We start from the raw sequence: 25127 nt of genomic DNA, 5'->3' as shown, positions 1-25127 counted from the left end.
CCCTCTGCAGCGTCACAGATCTGACCGCCGCCGTGGTCAGTTGCTTCGCGGCTGCTGGGGACTGAGGGCCGGGGTTCGATTGTTGTATTCATATAGGAGGTTGTGGCCAAGTACTGCACCAGGGTGGCCAATCCTGCTCTGGTGAGAGAGTGCGTTACCGGTTCTGGTCACCGGGATCAGGCCGCACTCCAGGCCTGTTTGTGCAATTTTCTCAACACACGTTTTTTTTTTTTTTGTATTTTCCGGTGGAGAATAGCGCGGCACCGGGATTTGAATCACGGATTTGAGCCACCCAGCTTTAATTCTTGCATCTTTTCTGGTTTACCAAACCTCCTCTCACAGCAAGAATGACTTTTCTGGTATTGTAGTAAGGTTTTTTAGTAATACAGCTAAACTTATTTTTCTCTTTAGTGTCCCTTTAACAGTATGTTTTGATTTCTCCAGTTTGAAGGACAAAGCCAGTAGCTCACCTGACTGCCCGGCAGGTGAAAAAGACAATGCGCTTGAGCCGGCGGTTGTAGAAAAAATAATTAAAAGACCACAAGCAACCATCCTCCCCATAAGGATCTGAGGCCAGATCTGGGTTGTAACTGAAGATCTCACATTCAGTCAGTGAGATTTCACTTTCCACGGCTGCCCACAGGTGGCTTCGAAGTGCACTGTATGCCTGGTTAGCTGTCGCAAACAGGTTGCTGTCCACAGTGTTCATCACCCACTGCAGGCCAAGGAAACAAGTGTCATTCAACTCAGCGACAAAAGATTACAGTGGACACACATTCCACATTTCAAAGGGGCCCTGAAACACCTTTTCCCCCAAGACCTGACAAACATGTTCGTAGCAATGTGGTCTTTCAAGAGATATTTCAAAAAAAAAAAAGGCAAACATGAAAGGCGGAATTAGGAGTGCAATGCTTGCTTTTACTATTCCCCCTCAACTAATCCACTCTCCTCGGCAAGGGTGGTGCCAGCAGCAAAGCCCTACCCATCGCATCTTTCTTTGTATTTTCTTTTTCTCCGCAACATACTTATGGTAACCTTTCTATAAGTACCTCTGACAAAGCTGCCTAAAAGCAATAACGGAGTGGTCACAGGGCCAGGCAACATGTTAACAACCATCACTTCCCCGTTTCCTAGCTATTCGTGACAGATCCGGAAGGTTGTGCAGAGTAACTTATGGTCAAAAACAATCACCCAATGGTTGGTATCTATGGACTATTGCCACCTGATGTCAGCTGGCTGGCAGTTTTTTAAACATAGGTGCCCTCCCTTTCAAAAATGGGGGAGCTGTCTTTATGTGCCATTTGTCAGCATGCATGCAAAACAAATAGCTACAATACTTGGCTGAGATGTTCAAATGTTCGTTATCTAACCACTGAATGTGTTTACTTGCCAACCTCAAGGAGTGGGTGGTTCAAGTGCGTAGTTAAGGCAAGCACAAAGAGACCACAAAGGCTTGCTTTGTTAAATTCAGTCAAAGACTATAAGAGTCCCAGCTGCATATGAAAGGGTGGTTTGGGGTCTAACACCTAAATTGCCAACTCACCTCTCTATTCTGAAACTCTCAGGCCGCCATATTATGTTTGCATGTGCTTATTGTAGGTGGCAAGCTGAACCTATGCCCGCCCTGAAATAAAACCTTCGCTATGTCACTTCTGTGTCCAGAAAGATAATCACCAGAAATTATAGCTCTTAAAGGGGTGCTGAACAATTCCTTAGGCTTGGTGAACAAACACAGTCCGCAGACAGCACACGCTGCTGCAAACATCTCAGCCAAATTTTGCAGCCATTCGCGGGGTGTGGAGCTTGCAAGCAGAGCTCGAAGTCACCTTTTTCTCAAATGCTTTCTTTTAAACAGACGCCTGCTCCTTGCTCTTTTCTGGACACTTCATTTCATAATATAGCAGATTCCCATACGCAGCTGCTATTGATTAGCCAATAGCTGCCATCAATAAGAAGGGGTGTTTTTGAATCAGTATGCTTCTTCCTACTGTTACTGTGTATATTTATTGACGCAGTTTATTAAACAGGCTGAAGTAAGCGAAAATATGCTTCCCAATTTCGATAAGAATTATGTAGTTCCGGAAGAAGCCAACTATCGTCTGTTTACGCTCAACCGCGGCCGCCCGCGTAGGTATTAAACTTTGGCCACCCTCCTTACCAGTGTTGTAGCCATTGGGTCTCGTTAATTGCGACTAGTTTTGAACACTCAACTAGCCTCGATCCATGCGAAACTTAAGGTCAGACCACACGCACACTTGCCAGAGGACACTCGCTCCTGATCGCTCCAGTGGCAGACTTCACTTCGTATTGAGCTATTGACAGTGCTTCAAAATGCGCAAGTTGGATGTGGCTACTATCTGTCAGTTAAGCTGGTGCAGGACAAAGCTGGTCCGAAAAATGTAGCACAGCCAGACTGGAGCATATAAGTGTGAGTGAGCACTCAAGCCCTGTCATGCACAAAGCAAACACAGCGCATATGCACTAATTTTGCATGTAGCTGCCGTCCGCTACATAGCATAGATACCAAGGTCGCCGCAGAGTGCCACGACAAGTCCACTGTCTGAGAGCACTGCGGCTCACTGAGGACAACTGCATTTGGTGTGTCATAGGTGGCAAAATCAGAAGCAGTGGCATCTATGTGAGCATCCAAATCAAATGTGAACTGTGTGCCACGGTGACATTCAGTAGGCGAAGCACTGTGGGTATGCCCCGTTACGCCGTAGCCTTCGCAGTGCAATTCACTGAAGAAGGAGTAGAAGCACTGTGTAGTGGACGTTTGATTGCCAATCACTCTGCTTCTGCTGAATGCACTGAAGTACTTCTTGCGGCAAAGTATTCCTGCAATAGTCTATTTTAACTTCAAATACATTTCATCACTTTGACAAAGTGGTTCAAAACCTCTTAAAGGCAAAAAATTATTGTCCAATTAAACATCTTGTGACAGAACTTTATAAATTTGTAAGTAGAACATTTTGGTGTGCTCTGGATGGATACCCACACTATGGTGCTGAAAGCCTGTAGTTTTGAATGCTGTGTGGCACAACCTGGTGGCGAAAGAAGTTGGCTGAGTAGTACAGATATGACAACACTCCATAGAGTAATGTGAGTCTCGCTTGTGTGTTGTTTTCTGCATAGTTTTTCGGACTCAAAAAGTGCTTGCAATGTACACATGACCTTGTGTGCTACCACCTGTGACATAGGTCATGGAAAACAAGCACTTTTTCCTCCAGCAAACCATGTCAAAGGCAGGCAAATCCAGCAACTACAGTGAGCAGCGCATGGTCCCAAATTGTCATAACCGCCGTTATTGTTGCATGGTGAATTGTCATGAATAAGAGGGTCATAATTCCGATGTGTTTCTAACGGTTCCCCTCAAAGCCGTACAAAGTGGAGTTCTCTGTTCAACATTGTAAAATGAGTACACAATAACAACTCTGTCACCAGCAGGTGCTGAAATGTACGCGAGCATCGGAAGCATCGGACACGCTGTGGGATCACAGAGCGCAGCCACTGTAAACATTCACGGAGAAAGCTTCAATTTTCATGCGACACTGTGCCTAGCAACATGCAGCCGCGGGAGTTGCTTGTTGTGTGGCTACTCCTGACTCGCCTCCAAAGAAGTCTTGAAAAAAGCATTCAGTGAATACCTTGTCGACACCAGAGAACACAGGGCAACACAACGAAGCTTGAGGTAATTGCGTGCTATTTTGTAACCATGTCGTCTGCTTGCGAAATTGTAAACTGCCGCCACACACTGAAACAATTATAAATGACAAATGCGAAACATTACACATAACTGTTGAGCATGCTCCAAAAGTATTCGCGAAATTTATTTATTGTGTTGCAATGGGCAAGACCTGAGGGACCCAAGGCTGCCCGAAAGAATGCAGCCAGCCATCATAGTTCGACCTTTAATCCCCGACATTGTTAATTGCAGATCACCTGATAATTTTGGCTCTATTAAGAGCAAGCGGTTCATGCATTCATTATCGTTAATCACACGAACATGCTTATAGAAATTCCCTGGATCTCAGCATATCATAGTCGCTGCAATTTGAAAGTGCAGCATGCCAAAAGAATCCATTCAATCTCTTGCATATCATAAATGTACTTGTTCTTTCCTCTCTACCTGGCCTTAAGTTTTTGGCATCCAAAATTTGCGAGAATCCATAACGCAGCAAAAGTGAAACTGGTGGGCACTCGTAGGGGTGCTGTTCAGTGGCGTTTTTGCAGCACCACCCGGGCAGCCTGTCAGTCCCATTAGCTTGAATCATTCTGCAACCACATGCCTCTACTTTTAGTGTTTCTTTTTTTTTTTTTTTTCATCTGTGTCAACAAACTTGAAACAGGCCTCTATGGAGGTCTTAGAAGGCCAAAAATTGCGTGAGGAATGAACACGATTTTTGGAAGCCATTTGATTTGGCATCTGCATGCCTAATAAACGCAACATGAAGGCTGTTTAGCTGAAAAGACATTTTAAGTGTCCGAAAAACAATTATTTTGACAGCAGAGATGGCGAGAAAGCAGCACAAAATTGCGTAGAAACACAGGAGTTCATGGAGCCATCTCTCGTGTTTCCCGCCACTGAATGTAGCAGTATGCGACTTTTAAGGAACAAGATTAAAAAGAAAAGTGCAGCGCTGTAACTGTCTCTCACTGTGAGGACACCTCAGCAGCACTACAAAGTGGGGGGGTGACGGAAATAAAAGAGAAGTGGAAGGAGGCCTTCCCAGTCGAGTGGCAAGGCACCCCACCCGAAGAAACCCGCTGAGTACCGCCCATCTTGGTAAATTTGAAAGCTCAAAGTTTCGCCTTTTCGTTCTGGCTCTACTTGTCTACTATGGCTGCAGAGGAAAAGTGCAAACAAGCTGGTCTGACGGAGTTTGCAACACATGCCACCCTACTATTGGCTCAGCACGCCCGCATGCTGAGGTGCCGTCCGAATGACTGTTGCTATAGCAACTCGTACAACAACACTGCCGGCGAGTGCTCGTCTGCTAGGCCTGCTTAAAAAAGAACAGTTGACCTGCCATTTCTCAGTTGATCACAGCATATAAATCAGACCATGATCGCAAGTGGCGAGTTAGCACCCGCTTAAAACGTCTTCAGAAAGCAAAGCAAGTGTCCTCTGCTTCTCTTTTGTGGTAGCACAAGCAGAACAACAGGGACACAGAAAAGCATATTAGACAACTAAGTACAAGATGCCATACTAACAAGGAGGCGGTTATCGCCAAGCTTCAGATGAGCCAGTGATAAAATCGCACCAAACCGTACTATAGTTGTCAGCGCATCGTGCAATCCTGTACTGCGTCGGTAATGAAGCGATAGCGAAGCAAACGATTACCCTTTGTCGTCAAGCCCATTCGCGGGTGTTGTTTTACTTTGGAGACCCTAGATGTGCTGACACCTATTCCCATGCCTCTCCTTACACACGCTGGCGGCGGGTGCGTGTTGTGTCATGTATTCTAGATCCTGCTTCGAGACTACGCTCGTATAATAACGTCAACATCAGCGAAGACGGTGCACTCGTCCCTCTTCAGAAAAGCAAATGCCATAAAATAATGTTTGCGACTTAGTTCGTAAGAAGCTGACATCAGTCCCGGATTGCAGAGCATGGCGTCAGTTTTGCGGCAAGGGTGCGGGCCAAAAAATACATTAAAATATATATATTTTGAACATGCTATTCGGGTAGCTGTAGGCTGACTGAATATATACATACACATGGTGGCTACTAACTGTCTAGCAATATAAATATAGTTCTGATATTTTTGTAGCGGCATCCCATTAAAAATTAGCTTTGTTTGTTTCTTTTTAGCATTTTTTCAAAACACAAATTTTTAGCTCCTTGCAATTTTCGGGAGCAATGTCTCAGCCACCAGGGCAGCAAGAATCATAGCACTTATTACAGCATTTAGATAAATGCATAATGCACACAATGATAGAAGCAGATTTTCACATTGTGGTTTTCATTTTACTGGTGGGGCTGTACAGGTCAGTCCACTGTTAGAAGGAACACGCAAGAATGTGGCTCATGCTCCGTGCAGCGCCATGTAAAGGAAGCGGCGAAAACCAAGCGCATGCATGAAATGGCACAGGGGCAGTGCACGCCGCGCGTCATCTGCTGCCCCCCATTGCTTCACCTGTGCGCGGTGTGAGGCACTGCGTGGGGCTGAGCAGCCACATGTCTTGAGCCACGGTTGCGATGAACGCGATCTAAGGAGCAAAGTTGCGCTTGACTTGCCCGCCACCTGGATGCTAAGGTCTTAGAAATGATCGGCATTTCAGGACATTATAGGCTACATGGAGTGCTGCCTTTGTGGAGAAAGCTAGGAAGCTTCACGTTTGGACATTGTCGCACAACATATCGAAACACATTCATTTCGCGAAGGGAGCATGGTGATGGACTCAACGAAACGAGCACAAGTTACACCATAGTTTGTTTTCGACACCGTTGCACACGGCATGTTTCAGTGCTGTCTGTCTACGACGCATTTAGTCTGTTGAGTTGCTGGAAGATACAAAACGCCATATAAAGCTACTGTAGGTGAATCAGGAAACGTGAACGTGTATATAGTCATTCGAAAGTATCGCTCTTTTCTTTCAAAATGATAGTGAAGGAGTGACCCTAACGTATATAAGAAAATACATGCAGAAGAATTTGCAGTGTTGTAAATGCATTTCCAACCGCCGAATCGCGTGAGACGCAGCACAGCGACATTATTTGGAGTGACCAAAAATACTGTTCTCTGCCACTGCTTGTTTGCATTCACACCACTGCAGTAGAAGTAAGTGTCATAATGTGCTTTGATGATGATGATTTGGAATTTTTATGGCGCAGCAGCCGTGCAGACTATAATGCGCCAAGAACATGATTTTCGTATTAGCTTATTTGTTTAAATGCTGTAAAATGGTGTAAATGGCCAAGTAAAAATATAAAACATGAAATGTGCTACAGTTCTTGTAGGATTCCTGTGGCTTTTAAAAAGTTAAAAGTATCTTCATATGGGACCAGTGGTTCATCGCTCAATAACAACATAGGATGGATAGGGATTCTTTTTTCGTAAAAAATCTTAAAATATCTTTGCCTCCATTTTTCTAAACCAGGACATGTTATTAAAATATGTAGCACGGTTAAAATTTCACCGCAGTGTTGGCATGTTGGTTGTGGTTTGTTATTAATTAAGTAACTATGTGTCAGCCTTGTGTGACCAATTCTTAAGCGACATAAAATAACCTCGTAAAATCTTTGTCTGTGGCGACAACTCTGCCATTCTCGTAGAATAGGTTTTATGCAATGAAGCTTGTTAAGTTTTTCTTGATCCCACACTTTCTGCCGGTGTTTCTTAACTGCTATTTTTAAAGTGGCTTTATAATCTTGCCAAGGTAGGCCAACATCATGTAGCTCCAAATCTTTGGTACTGACTGCCATAAAATCTGCTCTTTCATTACCGGGAATTCCTACATGACTAGGAATCCAGCAGAAAGTGACATTTAACGCTCTCTTGTGACATGTTGTGTATTGTTTTTTTATTTTCTTCAATAGATTATTTCTAGATGGTAACCTAGATGCGAGAGCTTGAAGAGAGCTCAAGGAGTCGCTAAATATAACACATTGGTTATTTCCTCTTTTCAGGATGTCTTCAAGAGCTAACGAAATGGCATGAAGTTCTGCAGTAAAGACAGTAGCCTGACTTGGAAGTCTCATTTGTCTTTCAAATTGATTTGATGTCACTGCAGCGCCTACATTGCCATTGCTTTTTGATCCATCTGTAAAGTATTTCACGCAAAAATTATATTCTGATTCTATTTCTAAATATTCGCTTAGTAACGCCTCTCTTGGTGAAAATTGTTTTCTGTTTTTTGTTAACCTAAAGTCGCATTGCGCATGTTTCATCTCCCAAGGAGCCAAAGAAGGTTCATCTTGCAAGAATTTATTTCTTACGTCGAAACATAGGTCCGCATTCAGCTTTTGGTACCTGATGAAAAAGGAAGGAATGATTGCCGGTTTGTTGCTAAAATGTGTTTCAAAGCGCGGCCTTGTAAATAGTCGTCTACAAGGATGCGTTGAACAGGACAGTACTCTCATTATGTACATGTTTCCAAGAAATAGTCTTCTGTGTTCCAAAGACAGCTGGTTGGTTTCTGCATACAAGCTTTGTACAGGAGACGTACGAAACGCGCCGGAGCACAGACGTAGTCCGAGGTGATGCACCGGATCAAGAACCTCTAATGCTGACTTTCGAGCTGAGCCGTACACAAAACATCCGTAGTCTAATTGTGATCGGACAACTGCATTGTATATGCGAAGGAGACATATTCTATCTGAACCCCATGATCGGTGGGATAGGAGCTTTATTAAATTTATGGATTTCAGAGATTTCTGTTTTACATAAGCGATGTGCGCTTTGAAGTTGAGTTTTTTGTCAAAGATCATACCAAGAAATTTGTGTTCGTTCTTTACTGTGATTTGCTGTCCTTTAATATGTAATGTTGGGTCCGGTGTGAGCCTTCGGTATTGACTGAAAGGTACGCATATTGTTTTTTCTGCACAAAATTTAAAACCATTTTCGTTTGCCCATCGCACTATAGAGTTTACACCCAACTGGAGTTGGCGTTCGCAAGTAGCCATATTACAAGAGGAGAAACAAAGTTGAATGTCATCGACATATAAAGAATACATTAAGGAAGAAGGAATAACTGTAGTTATCGAATTCAGCTTCACTAAAAATAGTGTAACGCTCAATACTCCACCTTGCGGCACTCCATTCTTCTGTATAAAACAGTTGGAGAAAGTTGGTCCAAACATTACCTGAAAAGTTCGGTCCTCCAGATAGCTTTTGATTATACAAAGCATGTGCCCTTTTATTCCGTGTCTGTGCAAGTCCATTAAAATGCCATGTCTCCACGTCGTATCATACGCTTTTGATAGGTCAAAGAAAACGGAGACGCAATGCTGCCTTTGGACGAAAGATTCACGGATTTTTGTTTCTAACCGAACTAATTGGTCGATTGTGCTGCGATTGGCTCTAAAGCCACACTGGTACTGATCAAGTAACCCGTTACTTTCCAAAAGGTGTACAAGCCGTTTGTTAACCATTCTTTCGAATGTTTTTCCTAAACAACTGGTTAAGGCAATGGGGCGATAACTGTTAGGATCAGAGCGTGCCTTTCCAGGTTTTAGAAGTGGTAGAACTATCGCCTTCTTCCATGCTTTTGGAAAATAGCCTTCTGCCCACAACCTGTTGAAGAGGTGAAGGATTGTGTCGTACGTGTTCATGTGTAGGTGTCGCAGCATTTCGTAGTGTATGTTGTCCGGGCCTGCTGAATGGCTCTTCCCTAAATATATTGCATCGAAGAGTTCAGTTTTTGTAAAAGGACAGTTATATGGCTCAGTACTATTCAGAGATATCCGAAGATCTTTCTTTTCTGCCGTGGCCTTTATCTTAAGAAACTCGGGCGTGTAGTGAGCGTCACTCGAAATTCCAGCAAAGTGCTCGCCAAGTATATTTGCTTGCCCTTTAAGATCCGTTTCCTCGTCGAATATAGGGAGTGTGTATTCTGTATGAACACCGTCTATTTTTCTCACTTTCTCCCAGACTAATTTACTTGTTGTTTGACTGTTTATAGAGCTCACATATTTCACCCATGATGTTCTTTTTGCTATCCGTCTTTCTCTTCTAGCCTCACTGCGCTTTTGTTTAAAAAGCAATAAATTTTCGAAATTTGGGTACCTGTTAAGTCGAGACCATGCACAGTTTTGTTTCCTACGAGCTTTATCACATGCTTCATTCCACCACGGTTTTGGTCTACGTGGAAGTTTTCCTTGTGAAAGTGGTATGGAGTGTTCAGCTGCATCTAAAATTTGTTTCGTTATCGCATCACATAAGTCGTCAATATTGAGTGCGATGACATCATCAATCCTTATTTCGGAGCTTTCCAAAAAAACTGACCAGTCTGCTTTACCCAGCTTCCATCTCTGTCTTCGTACTGGCGTTGTTGGAGGCGCGTCGATCGGCTTGAGTATTATAGGGTAGTGGTCGCTGCCACGTGGGTTTTCCCTCACGTCCCAAATAAAAAATCCAGCAAGTGACGGCGTGCCACAGGAGAGGTCAATGCTTGAAGTAGATTGTGATTTAGCAATAAAATATGTTGGCTTTCCATCATTAAAAAGGTACAGATTACAGTTGTCTAAAAATTCTTCTACCATTTTCCCCCTTGCGCCAGTGTGGTTACTGCCCCAGATGTTATTATGAGCATTAAAATCACCCAATAAAAGGAAAGGTTCTGGAAGTTCTTTCACGAGATTTTCTAATTCTTTTATTGTGATATTCTTACCTGGTGGTAAGTACAGGGAGCATACTGTTATTGTTTTCCCTATCTGAACCTTAACTGCAACAGCTTCTAAGTTGGTGTTAAGCTTCACTTCGCGTACTGGGACTCCTTGAGCAACCACTATAGCGACTCCTCCAGATGCGACTGACGCCTCTTCCCTATCTTTGCGAAAGATGCTATATCGACGCAGAGGTTGTTTATGGCAACCTTTCAAATGAGTTTCTTGCAAACACATAACAGAAGCCTCAGCATCCTCGAAAAGTTCGTAAATGTCATCAATATTGGTTCTTAGACCACGGCAGTTCCACTGCACAATAGTAGCCATATTTGATGATGTGGATTATCAAGTACTTCACGAAGAGATTCTATGTAAGAGGTCACAAAGATGACTTATGTGAATGAGCAAGAAACTTGCTAAAATGTTTTGTAGGTCACTTCTCCTTAGCAGGAGGAATGACCGGAAGTCTACCCCCTTTGTGTTTTCCAGGGGGAATACCCGACTTTTTGGTTTGCCTACCAGATGTAGGCTCTTTTGTTTGATTCGTGTCCGGCGGACACACTTCCATCATATCATCGCCCTTTGGGCGTTCATCGTTGATGGTGCTTGGAGAAGGTGCCGTCTTCTTGGAAAGAAAGCGGTCCTTCAGCACCGGCGTTGAGACCTTCGTGGCCTCTACCACGTGCTGACTGCCGTCAGCCTCAGCAGAAGCCTCTGGGCCTCTTGGGAGAGGGTTGCGACGAGCGTCTGTTATTTCACTGGGTGAGGAGGGCCGGAGAGCTGAAACTTTGTCCAGCAGCTCCACCTGGGTTCCAATTGACACCATCGGCGGCGCACGCCCTCTGTGCACAGCCTGTGCGTAAGTACCTCTATCGGCAAAAGCGACTCTCTTTTTGGCTTCAATGTATGATATGTTCTCCCGTACCTTCAATGCAATCACTTCTTTTTCTTTTTTCCACTGAGGACAAGATCTGGAAAATGCCGCGTGCTGACCCGCGCAATTTGCGCAGCACAGCTCGTTTGTGCACGTTTCATCACCGTGGTCTGGTTGACCGCATTTAGCACAGGTTGCTCTTCCGCGACATGACTGGGAGCCGTGCCCATATTTCTGACACCGAAAGCACCGGCGGGGATTGGGCAAATATGGTCTTACTCTAAGGTACAGGTAAGCAGCCTTAACGGCACTTGGGAGTGTTAAGGAGTTGAAGGTCAGCACAATGTGTTTGGTCGGAGTTTCAATGTTATTTTTTCTAAATTTAATTCGTCTTGCACATAGAACACCCTGATCTCTCAAGGCTTCTTCGATTTCCTCGTCTCTGCACTTAAGGAGTTCTGTATCTGAAATCACACCCTTCGCGTAGTTCAGTGTCCGATGTGGTGAGACAGACACACTGTTCTCACCGATCTTCTCAAGTTTCTTAATCTGCCTGCTATGCTCAGCCGTCATAACTTCGAGCAAGAGGTCTCCAGAATTCATTTTCTTGGCTTTGTAGGTCTCACCAATACACTCGTTAAGTGCTTTGGCGATGAGGAAGGGGGACATGTCTTGAATTTTTTGTTCAGTTTCAGACGTGATGACAAAAAATTTTGTGAAGCAATCACTAGGTTTGTTGAAATTCATTACCTCGGTCCGGTGCTTTTTCGGCCTCCGATCAGGTTTTGTTGAAGAGGGGGTTCTGTCCATGAAATTACATATAAGTTCGGCAGCTAAGCTGGCCGCCCACCATGGAGCCCAACACGGGAGTGTTTTAAAACCACTAGCCATACATAACTGCTATAACCATATAACCATGACCAAGGAAGGCCACGCCCACATGGTTAACCCTAGCCGCCCGGAAACTTGGAAATGAAATGAAGTAAATAGGAGACAGGAAAGGTGAAAAGTGAAAGAGAAAGACAAAGATTTGAGTAGAGAGAGACAGGAAAAGGCGACTGCCGATTTCCCCCGGGTGGGTCAGTCCGGGGGTGCCGTCTACGTGAAGCCGAGGCCAAAGAGGTGTGTTGCCGCCGCCGGGGGGCCGTAAAGGTCCAAACACCCGGCATTGGCTCAACCCCCAGGATCCCCTTTTCCCCGGACACGGCTAAGCCGCGCACGGCTACACGCGGGAGGGTCCAACCCTCGTGTGCTCGGGTCCGTGGTGTCGCAACACACCAAACGCCTACTGACGCAGACGCCCCTGCGGGGATAATGTGCTTTCTATGTCTCACGGATGGCACAGCACTAAATTAAATGTTTCTCCTTGAAGCGGCGACTCTTGAAGTGCGATTGCATGGGAGGGCGACCAAACACGAGCAAAGTGAAGGGGTGGTTTGGTAGTAGATGACGTGCCGCATGTGTGGTCCCTGCACTGTTTCACGCATGCGCTTCGTATTCGCCGCTTCCCCTACATGGCGCTGCGCAGAGCATGAGCCACATGCTCAAGTGTTCCCTCTAACAGAGGGCTTTTGCCACATTTTGAACACAGAACTTTGAAGTGCAGTATAATTTTTAATACTTCTCACACCAAAAGGTATTCCATACCATCGTGAACCTCATACTTCCTAGTATATAGCTATGTCCTAAAGCAATATTTCGGCCATTAGTCTTTGCTCCATTGTTCCTGGCAACAATAGTCACTTATCTTTAATTAGCTGTGAAACTAATTTGCCTACTATACAAACGATTGCATATTTGAAATTACCACAAGAATCTCAACAAGACTGCAGTTTCATTAAATTTGGTAAAGGAAGCCTTAAAGAAGGCTTCAAAGCTTCCCCCTTCTCTTAAAGGAGTACTGACACAACATTTCGAAGTCGAGTTAGCGTGTCAGATCAATTTATGTGGGTACACACACATCTGCAAAATATCAACTGTGAATACTGCTTAGAACATATTCATAATCAATTTTAAAGTATGTGCATGCAACCAACCGCAAGACGCAGCATCTCGCGACATTGACATCAAGAAAGGAATGTAAACAACAGAGAAAATGCTACGTCACGAGTTTGTGCTGCCATCAGGGCGGGTCCTGCGAGCAAGTTTCTCGCCGTTCGAATCGTCCCGGTCTTTTTCTCTTTCCCTGGTCGTGACGCTGACCTCTTTCGCCGTTGATAGAGGCACAAAAATCAGCTAAAAGTTTCTTCTGACATGAAATAATCATAAAGTGACTTCGAAAGTGTGCATTTTATAAAACGTTGTAATGTGCAGATGTTGATTGCGTTGACGAATACAGATGCTTTATTACCAGCTGCAGATGGGCCGCAAGGGCCGTCGGCCTTATGTTGAATTCCAATGGCGGAGTCGGAGCAGCCGACGGACTCCGCGAGCGAGCACTCGACTCTGGCGCAGAGCAACGCCTCCAGATCCGCGAATGGAACACAACCTGCGCCGCCGGAGCAAGGCGGACGCGGAAGTTCTATCACCGAGTTACCCAGGATACCTTGCGTGTTGTCATTTTTCTTCCGCTGTTTGCTCCCAGCACCGCCGCACCGGTCACTTATCTCTTCAGCGCCGTTCACCTGTTGTTTTTTTAAAAGTGCGGAATGGATATCTCGCCAAGCGTGCAGCAGCTTTTGCTTCCTCGCGAGTCGTGACCGGTGGCGCCTCCCAGCGGACAAACGTGGTAAAGGAAATACGTCACGCAGAGTTCCGGTCCACTCCGCCGATTTTGGCGGAGCAGCTTTTTCTGCTCCACGGAGTGACTCCCGCTCTGAATCCCCTCCGACTCTCTCATTGGAACACCTTACTCCCGCCCTCACTCTGCCATTGGAACAAACTTGCTCCGAAACGAGCAGAAAAACTTGCTCCGACTCCGCCATTGGAACTCAACATTAGATTCGACGGCCAGCGAGCTAGGCCTATATACCATTTCCCAGCGATTGCCAGCTCGCTTGGCTTGCTCGTTGGCTATGCTGTCGGCGTCAACAAGCGGCAGAAGTGGTCCGAGTTTATGCGCGCCGCTGGACGCTTAGAATGGAGCCCACTGAAGAGCAGCCAGATTTGCTCGTTTCATTTCGAGCGTGCCTAGCATAAACAAAACCGGCCGAGCTTAGAGCAGTCCGATGATCTTCCACCAAGACTACACACCCCCAAGCCTGATGCTGTGTCGACCTTTACTTCGCCTTGTGTCCTGCTCCGGAATATGCTTCATTCCCAAAGCACCTTCGACGAATGGCTTGTACTACTTGTACCGGTGTGCATGCATGTTGATAGCTGTCGCTAGCTGCACTTTCCGAGTCGCTGCTTTGTAGTGGATCCAATTAAATGTGGCTGGCCACGTCTAATTCAACGTCAACTACCGCAAGCAGGTAATAGTCGCCAATGGAGGACGAGAATGAGGACGACGATGATGGCGACGACATCGCAAAGCATGTGCAGGCGTAGTTAGTAGCAGACGAACTAGCAACACGAAGCTTGCGATGGCTCGCACTTCGGCGAGCATGCTGGCGCGCGTACGTCACAGTTTTGTGCTATCACATGTCCAACTGTGTTTACATTCCTTCTTTGGCCCATCTCGTGCTCTCTCAAACCGAGACTTGGAATGGTGGCTACAAACAAGGCTCCAAATAATTACCTGTCGTGCTCTGAAGCCAATGATGTCTCGTGCCGTGATTACTGGGTCATTAGCTACTTATTGCAGCATAAAAAACAAGATAGAAAATTTTTGTGTCAGTACTCCCTTAAAACATTAACATTATAAAAAAGAAAGCAAAATAGAGCACACATGTGGGCCCACTGAATGTGCTCTCAATTGCCACTGCTTAATGGTCCCAATGAGAGTTAAGCAGTCATTGGGGTCACTCAGCCTGGTCCCTGCAGCAGAGGTGTTGTGTAAATTATTATTGTCTGTGTGTATCTGTGCATGTGCGTGTCTAGAAACTAGAAACCATTCACACATTATTCAGCATGACTGAGTTCAGGTTGATGTGAGCCTACTACTGCAGACAAAATAATCAAAAGATAACCTTGCTAGAATCACTTTTACTCAGCATTGAGCCTGACTGTCGCGCTCAACGAAAGATGGCTGTCAAGTGACATTAGGGACTTCAAGATAACACTGCCTAATTATGAAATCTGTAGTAAAGATAGAACTACACGTGGGGAAGCATAGCCATTCTAATCAGAAAAAATTTTGCTTTCACGGCACTTCACAACGTTGAAGGGGTGGAAGCTGTTTTTTGTAAAATGCACTTTACTTCCTGCCCAGTTGTTGTTGGCTGCATTTATTGGAGCCCCTTGTCAAACATAGATCTTATGCATTCCTTGTACGCTTACCTGCACTTTCATGTTCTTACATGTAGGATTATACTGGGTGGCAATTTTAACCTCCCTGATATCGACTGGCTCACGATGCAAAATCAGACACCCTCTTCCGACAATTTTTGATACGATGCTAACATTTAACCTCTCTCGAATTATTAAGCAGCCCACCCATATGCAGGGGCGTTCCTCAAGTATACTTGACCTGGTGTTTCTAAGCGACCATTTTACCTCTGATAAAGCTAACGCTGAGTCAATAGACAGCATATCAGACCACAAGATAGTATTGTGTTCTGTTCTGGTGCGTGATCGCATAAAGCCCTGCAAATATGTTTTAACTTTCCTCGATTTCAAGAATGCTAATGACATTAGCATGCTTGACCGCCTATCACACAAATTTAGTTCGTTTGAGCAGCTTGCTTACCATTCTGATGCTGATATCGAATCATTATGGCAGAAATTTGAAGAAGTTGTAGCACATTCTATTTCTTACTACGTACCAACCAAAGACAAGAAAACAAAAAAATTAAATCTATGGATAAATCGCGACATTATTAATGCAAAATGCAAAGTGCCTCAGAAAATCTTCTAAACGAACGCCGACGCTTATAACTAAAAGTAACATTGTGGAACCTATCAGTTCAATGAGATCTAGAATAACCGCTGCCAAAAATCACTACTTTTCTTTCAGATTACCTAATTTTTTAAGTGATGCACCACAAAAATTTTGGAACTACTTAAATCCAAAACATCAGAAGTACAATGTCCCCCAAAGAAAGCAAAGACAGTGCTAACTTATTTAATAATTACTTTAACTCAATTTTCGCTGCAGACAATCACACCCCACCACATGTTGAGATTCGCAGTGCCAACTACGACGAAGCAGGTATTTTAAATTTTTTTGTGAAAAATAAACGTTTAAAACCAGGGCCTGATAATATGCCGAATGAGTTTATCACCCGCTACGCCGAATGGATAGCCAATGATCTGCATATAATCTACAACAGGTCATTAACTTCATGTACCTTGCCCTGCGAGACCAAGATGGCACAGGTGATACCAATTCACAAGCCGGGCAGTGAAGATGATGTCACCAACTATCACCCAATATCATTAACAAGCACAATATCCAAATTACTTGAGCACATAATTCTTAAACACATCATTACTTACCTTGAAAACGAACTCAATTTGTCACTATCTCAATATGGGTCTTGTAAAGGCCTCTCCACAGTTACACAATTAATCAAATTAATACACAACACCTCTTCGGCCATTGACGGACAAAAGCAGATTGTCCTTACCTCACTTGATTTTTCTAAAGCCTTTGACTGGGTATCACATCAAAAACTAATAAAAAAAAATTACAGGTGACAATATGTAAAGGACCAATTACATACTGGATTAGCGCATACTCCACTGACCGAAGAAATCATGTTACATCAGGAGTACCACAGGGCAGCGTCCTGGCTCCTATCTTATCCTGAATTTTTATTATCTACACTCATCCATTAGAACTAACATAAAGCTTTTCACCGATGATTGCATAATTTATAAAGAAATTAACTGTCCTTCAGATCATATTGTCCTCAACAATGCTTTAATATCAGTATCAGAATGTAAGAAAATGAGAATTGCTAAGAATAACACGTAAACAAAACATATCAGATTTTTCTTACACCATTGTTGACATGCAACTAACCAAAGCCAAGCAACATAAGTACCGTATTTACTCGCATAATGATTGGCACTCGCGTAATGATCGCACCCCTGAATTTTGCCGTGAAAATAAGTTTTTTTTTCTTTCCCGTGTAATGATCGCACCCTGAACTTGTTGCAGCGATATGTCGTGCACCAAGTCTAGTTAATGATGATCGGGCTTACCATCTGTCGAATGCTATGCAAACGACTCTTGAAGACATACCAAGCGGTCTGCATGCACCCAACATTCTTAAGCAGATGCCCCATTTCATTCCTTTCATCGCTTTCCGCACTTCCATGAAAAAAAAAAAGAGAAAGCTACAACTAAACTTGCCTCAGCTTTACTATTTGTAGGCTTCATAATGGTTTTGGTAAACAACACCAGCAACAACATAACGGGCGGCTTTTAATTCTTCTTGTTTTCACTCGTGGGCACGCAACAAATCACGAGCGGCAACGATAGTGGCCATGTTTACACTGATACGTTAGAAGTGTACCCTATTCATACGCCGACGCTTGTAACGCAGCTAAGATATTCGTCCACCCTTAGCGGAAATGTGCCGTATTAGGATAGCAGTGAAGACAAACGCCGCAGCATCCGCAACATGCCCACCATGTGTTTCTATGTCACTGGCAGCTAAGCGCACCCATCTCTGCTTCTGTCCCCTCAAAGTGGACATGGCTACGTTATTGTCACAAACTTGCCGATATTAACAATACTATTCATTACTGATACGGATGAAACTGTTTCAATGCGCGTAATGTACTGACGAGAAGAAAAATAATCGCGTTTGGTGCGTTCAGCTTGCTCTGCCGGCCGCCATATTTATTTTGGTGTCCCGCATTGACAGCGGCAGCCGCCTGCTTGTCATACCGCAGCCAATGCGGGATAAAAAAAGAAAATGTTTCCTTTTGTGGGAAATTTAACCCAGGTAATGATCGTACCCCTGAATTTGCGTCAATTTGTTTGACAAAAAAGTGTGATCATTATGCAAGTAAATACGGTATGTTGGATTAGTAATTTCAAGCGACTTTAGATGGGAGGCACACAAACTACGTTGCATCGTCTGCCTTACAGAGATTATTCTTCCTTAAAAAGTGACTCTGATCTGCACTACCTAAAACAAAGCTCTTAGCCTACAGCACCTTTACTTGACCTATACTAGAATATGCATAGTTTGGTTCCCGGCCACAAACAATTTAGTTAACAAGCTGGAAGGTGTACAAAGAAAAGCCGTTAGGTTTGTCCACAACAAATATGGTCTATTCAATTCACCCTCAGAATTTATTGAAAGATCTGGACTCTTAACATTAATTGCACTAAATTTCCACGGCAAAACATGCTGTTCAAACTCCTTCATAAGCAGCTTAAGATCGACAGCTCAAGATTTATATCTAAATGCAAAACTAGACAATCAAGCCACAAACATCCACTAACTTTACAAGAATACCGTTTAAACACAAACTGTCTAAAATATCTTTTCTTCCTACAGGCAATTAGAGAATTGAATAGATTACCCAAATGTATAACTAATGATTTGAGTAAATTTTTTAAAATTACTTGAAAATCACTTACTTACTACCCACAGTTAAAATTTTGTGTACTTATGTATAGTACAGTTCTTGAATGTGATCATTACGTGCTGTGTGCCTGCTCATTATGTTTTTACTGCACGAGTTTTGCTCCCTCAACCGCATATAATGTTGCATAGACTCTGTAACTGCATATTGACACTTTATCTGTAATTGTTTTGCCACCTGCAATTTGGATTGGCAGTATGTAACAAATAAATAAAACCTGAATCTGAATGTGGCAGAGGACACTGCTATAACCACACAAAGCACTAATAACTTGTTTCGCCCAATTTTGAACAAACCATCTAACATATCCAGAGATGCGGCATTTCCACAATTTACAAAACTCACTAAAAGTTATAGGCAAGAAGTTAGACAAGAAACAAAGGAAAAGGTGACTATGCTTGGTCAGACAAAAATACCCACATTTTCCTTTGTGCATCAGAACATGTCTGCCAAAACAAGAAAAAAATAGGTGCTCAAGATGCAGGGTGTTCCAGCGGACACGTTCAAAATTTTTTATAGGTTGCTTGTGGCAGATAGCTCAATTTTAGTTTATGAGCCAGTCTACTCGAAGCGGCGGACACTACTTGCACAAAAAATTGATATGCAAATTGACAAATTAACAATAATTAATTAGTTAGCTTTTTAGCTAATTATCTTATGACCCATATTGCAATTTACAAATTCTAGCAGTGGACTTCGCAAGGCAGATCCACTTAGAATGAATTCTTAGGACGACACCAGTTTCGAGATATTAATTTCCGAACTTTGCGGAGAAATGTATTGGTGTTCCAGCTGTGTGCCTCAGTGCATGAAACGACGTTTTGTTAACAAATTAACAGGAACACCAATGCATTTGTTTGCAATGTTCGGGAATTTATATATCGAAACTGGTGTCATCTTGAATATTCTTTCCAAGTGGATCCGGCTTGCAGACTCCACGGCTGGAATTTGTTAATTGCAACATAGGCCACAATGTAATTAGTTAAAACTTAATTACTGAATTTGTATTAATTAGTCGAGTTTGGATCTAAATTTCTTGTGCAAGTATTGTCCGCCACTTCGAGTAGACCAGCTCATGAACTAGAATTGTGATTTCTGCCACAGGCAACGTTTAAAGATTTTTGAAAGTATTCGCTGAAACACCCTGTATATGCAGCAACATAGCACAGATAGACCATGCTGTACATCAACTGCTTTGGCTTGTCTTGACTATCATCATCAGGCTATTTTATGTCCACTGCAAGAAGAAAGCCTCTCCCAGCGATCTCCAATTACCCCTGTCTTGTGCCAGCAGACACTGTCGTACACCTGCAAATTTCCTAATTTCATCACACCACCTAGTTGTCTGCCATCCTTGACTACACTTGCCTTTCTTTGGCACCCGTTCTGTAATTTGAATAGACTTCTAGTTACCTAACTTAAAGAGACACTAAAGCGAAACAATAAATCAGTTTAAACTAATGAAGCATTGTTTGAGAACTCTGCAGGCAGTCATTTAAAAAAATAGTTTGATTATTAGATGAGAAAATGAAGGTCCAAGTATCAGTATTTGAATTTCGCGCCGAAACCCCAGCGCCGGTACGTCAGCGTGACGTCAGGGTTTCCAAAGTATGTTTTCGCATTTGGGCCGCGTTGGCTGAATAAAGGTTCCCGAAACTTGCCATGTTTAATACTTGGTTCCTTTAGAACACAATGTAGTCAATCTGTACCGCTATATATAATTAGTAGGCCCTAGAAAATGCCATCAAAATCCAAGACGTCACAGCCCCCAGGTGCGGGAACTTAAGTAGGCGTCGCCACCCGTATTTCGTTCCTGCGCTTTTTCTGGCTTACCAAATGTCTTATCGTTGTAAGAGTGGTGTTTCTGGTGTTGTAGAATGGTAATTTACTGATGCAGAAGAAATTATTTTTCACTTTAGTGTCCCTTTAAGCATTACATGGCCTCCCGAACACTATTTCCTCCTACTACTTAATCTCAACAAGAATATTGGCTACCTTCATTTGCTCTTTAATCCATGCTGCTGTCTTCTTGTCTCTTAATGTTTCGCCTATCAGTTTTCCTAACATTTCTCACTGCATGGTACATTACTTCTTCTCAAGCTACTTTGTTAACGTCCATGTTTCTGCTCTATATGTTAGTACTAGCAGAAGCAATGATTCTGCACTTTTCAAGGATAGTGGCAAGCTGCCAGTCACCACTCGGTAGAGCCTGTCGTTTGCGCTCCAACCATGTTTTTGTTTTCCACATTTTCCTTCTCATGATAGGGGTGTCCTGTAGCTAACTGGCTTAAATAAACGAACTCTTGCACAGATTTTAGAAGCTGACATTTTGACTAAGTAGCATGCAAATGTGTTAACAATTTTATTTTCAAAATTATCACATAAATACCACTACTCGAAAATTCGTGCTACATAAGGAGGATGGTAACTACATTCAAATTTGCAATTTGGATCACCACCTAAGAAAGCTTGTTACACCCCCCCATAGAAGGTAAAGAAAAAAAATTATTCCAATCAAGGTTTGAATGAATGCATTCTGGATAAATATTCTGGAGTTTTACGTCCCAAAACCACGATATGATTATGAAGCACACAGCTGCACTGCATTTGTGACCACAACTCTGCTTTTCAAATGCTCTAAATCGACTCTTAGTTATGTACCACTGTAGACAAATGATATGCAGTGGCCATTCAAATGAACAAGTCAAACACCTAGATTACAGATGTGTCAGGCTAAATGCCAGTGTACTCCACTTCTAGTTTCACCTTTCAATGATCATTCTATATGCTTGAATCGTCTCATTTACATTTTGTTTTTGTTCATGACAGAGCACTGCAATAACAGTTCTAATCCGTATAATGGAAAAAAGTTTGAGCTTTAATTGCACAGCTGACTGTTAAAGAAAAAAGGCTGGATGGTTTTGGGAAAGCTTCACCACAAATGTAAGGGCAAAATGCCTGTTTATTCTGTCCAAGTTCAAGAAATAATGTCAAACAAGTAACTGTGTGAATAGTGATTCACTAACCACGATAAGACATTGTAATTGCACAGGCTTGTTTATCAGAGCTTTTCCTGTTTTTCTTTTGTTTTCTTCACGAAACAACTTTCTGACATTCACAATGTGCATATAATTGGTCTATAATCGCAGTACACATCTCAAGACCAATAAAGCTATACTTATTTGCAGTTAAATGTACTCCACATTACTTCAATGTTGTAATATGCCACAAATACATGTATTGATACACTTTTTGTACAAAACAGTGCATTATAGCAGTTGTGTGGCAAACACACAACATTCAGGCTGTTTGAAACAAACAGATTTAGGTGCTCCAGTGATGGGGCCTTGGATGTAATATCAGTGCCACACGGTGCATTTCTGGTTGCGATCAAGCCCGATCCGGATCTAATTTCTCGGTCGTGATAGACTCCTTTACACAAGCTGCACGAGGGAGCCAATCACAGTAGAGAGCTTCGATCCAGATCAAGCTTGATCGCGATCTAAAGTGCGCCATGTGACACCAGTATAATATGCAATACTTGACTTTATGGTCAATATTCAACTCATACAAATTTAAACTGAAGGGAAATTCTCTTATTTCAGTGATCACAACACTTCAATGAGACAATACAAATTTTGGATAAGTTTGAATGTTGAATAGTATGAACAGTTCTACAATTTTTTATAATCTTACAACAACGCCAATTGCCAAGATGACAAGAGCTGTGTCATAATACGCACATGTGAAAATGGCGACCTACGGTGCATGCAGGCAGTGTCCTCTTGTGTGCTAGGTTATGCTATTCAGCCTGACATAGCCCCTGCTGCTTTGCTTATTTACCACTTGCAGTCACTTATGAAAACTATTGTGTGCACGTTTCTACTTAAGTTGAATTCAGATAGGCCACAGGAGCTATGTCGAGCTGAATGATATAACATAGCAAATGATTCTCGGACAGGACAACACTCGGAACACAGCTGTACTCCATGACATGGTGCTGACTGCCGTGCCCGTCGATGGTCTCATAAAATTATTTAACAAGTGGAGAAGCATTACAACACTGATCTCTAGAAAATAGAACAAGATCTGTGCATCTTCCAGCAGTGACATGATAATATCGCAACCCCTACGAGAAGCATCCTCATCATTGTGGTTAAATGACTTTGGTCAAAATTACACTGTGCAAACTTTTCTAGCGTATATATAGAAAGACCCTTCAGCTATCAGGGAGGCTATCGCATAAAATTGAAAATGGTTCTCACATCCAGACTGGGCTCCCGGCTGAATTCGTCACTCTTGGCCTGGCTGAAATCATAATCTGGATGGAAGGACGCATTCAGGGTGCCAATCAAGTGAAATAGAGTCTTGCGACTAATAGTGTCACATAAGTGGCACTCTCCATCATCACTTTGGCTCCGGCTGCAGCGAGGGACATAAAGAGTGACAAATATGAGTGCCGAGTTAAAGACAGCACACTGAGTAGCAATGTAGGTTGCAGCAACATAGATGTGGGGTGACTTGCCTGTAAAGTCTGCTTGGACTCTGCGAGACAAGTACACTTTGTGGTGGCGATAGTGCTTGCAAGTCATTTGGGCCACCACCTGCTTCAGCATTCATGGTCTTGAACAACCGCTTATCGCTTCCCACCATCTTGCAGGAGTAGCTCTCAATCCTGGGCAGAGAATATAAGAGTTCACATGCAGTGCTGACTATCGTTCACTGTAGAAAACATGCACAAAGTTCTGCTTCAGGACACCTCCATATATATATATATACACACACTTGCAATATAAATAAGCTCTCTAAAAGAAGTATGCACTCGTAAAGCGTGCGTGCAAGTCTTCATATCGAGAAAACTAGTGGTGATGCCAATTTGCAGTTCCAAGCCTTCCTGTTCAGCTCCAATTCAGCAAACAAAAAACGTCAAGCAACTCTCATAACCAGACAAAGCCTTTGAAAATGTGCTCACTGTTTCACGTCTATAACATTATGCTATTAATAATGCAGGAACGCATTGACAACGTATTCTTCTTGTTGAAGATCGCCGTTCTTTCAAGCGCTAACGCAATCGCAACTTTGCCTGAACTCGCAATTTTGTCAAGCACGCGCAGCACAATCAAATGCAGGATGAGAGTATTTGTTGCAATGAAAATATGAGTAGACAATTTTGAAATGGCGTCATAACTGCAAGATTGGCAAAAATGGTCCTAGCACGGCTACCGTACTCCGTAACGCAGTGTTCCAGTAGAAATAAAAACAACCAGGAGTTCGCAAGTGGGCGCCTACGCAGCTTACTGCACACGATTTTAGAGCATCAATATCAGGTAGTACACATTCTCGCTTTAAGACGACGCCCTTATTTATATCGCTCGGAAAGGAGACAAACTTTTTTCTGACATCACCAATCGCCGTTAAATCAGCGTTTGGCGAAAATACCGGGGTGCCCTGTACATGGCAGACATTTAGGTGAGCACTCGTTCCCAGTACACATTATTTTATGCGATGTTCCAGCTCGAGCTTTCGCTCTGCACGTACCTGCCAACAATCTTGCAATCACCAGTCTCGAAGCACAACGCTGAGTTGATGGCCTCGAAGCGGCTGCTCTCCAGAAGCTTCATTGTCCCACTGAGACTACAAGCGCGCAACCAATATTAAAGGAACACAAAAGTGATCGCGTCACAGTTCGAACGTTCGACACGAAAATAAGCTTAGGCGAAAAAGTTTTCCGCAAGTCTTCGAGGGTGCTCCTCTATTCTTTTACTTTTCTTAAGGCTCTTCGAACTTCCAGAACTCGTAGTGAGGCCAAAACTCTGAAATTTTGACCTAAGGCCAGCGATCATTACTTCTGGACGACAGCTGATCACTGTTTTCATCTGGATTACAACAATGGCGTCTTGTTTCGGGTCAACTGCGCTGTCGTTCTGAAACTATGTCACCGAATGCTCCTGGCAAATGGTCGAGCTCCGACAACCGCGGCAGGCAAATAAACTTCACCCCCGCAAGACAACAGCACCTGAAGTATCCTGAAATAAAGCGATGAGCCGTTGTTCAAAGCTTTCACTTGGCAAGCGCAGCAGCGCGCAGCTCAGGCAATCCAAACGTAACTAAAATATGCCACTACTCTCGTCACCGGTGTTCAGTTAAAAAAAGAATAATAATGTCTTCTTTTTTTGCTTCTTCTTTTAATGGGTTACATTAGGACTGTGCTAAACAAGACAGATCTCGAATGGGAGTGAGTCCTTATTCTCTCACGTTACTGTTGGTAGGTTATCA

The 25127-nt window shown here is 43.2% G+C and overlaps 1 protein-coding gene across 1 annotated transcript in view; it reads right to left on the bottom strand.

Moving 5' to 3' along the window:
- Maf1 (repressor of RNA polymerase III transcription Maf1) overlaps positions 1-24989 on the bottom strand; it is a 42585-nt gene extending 17596 nt beyond the window's left edge. The window contains exons 1-4 of the mRNA XM_050192392.3: positions 24390-24989; positions 23377-23526; positions 23117-23273; positions 471-715 (exon numbers count right to left, since the gene is read on the bottom strand). Coding sequence (XP_050048349.1) covers positions 471-715; positions 23117-23273; positions 23377-23526; positions 24390-24472 — 635 coding nt within the window. The 5' untranslated portion in view covers positions 24473-24989. The remainder of the gene's footprint in view (positions 1-470; positions 716-23116; positions 23274-23376; positions 23527-24389) is intronic.
- Between the last annotated feature and the right edge of the window lie 138 nt (positions 24990-25127).

Source organism: Dermacentor andersoni, chromosome 1, assembly GCF_023375885.2.
Source record: "Dermacentor andersoni chromosome 1, qqDerAnde1_hic_scaffold, whole genome shotgun sequence".
Lineage (NCBI taxonomy): Eukaryota > Metazoa > Arthropoda > Arachnida > Ixodida > Ixodidae > Dermacentor > Dermacentor andersoni.
This window is presented reverse-complemented; position numbering and strand designations above follow the sequence as displayed.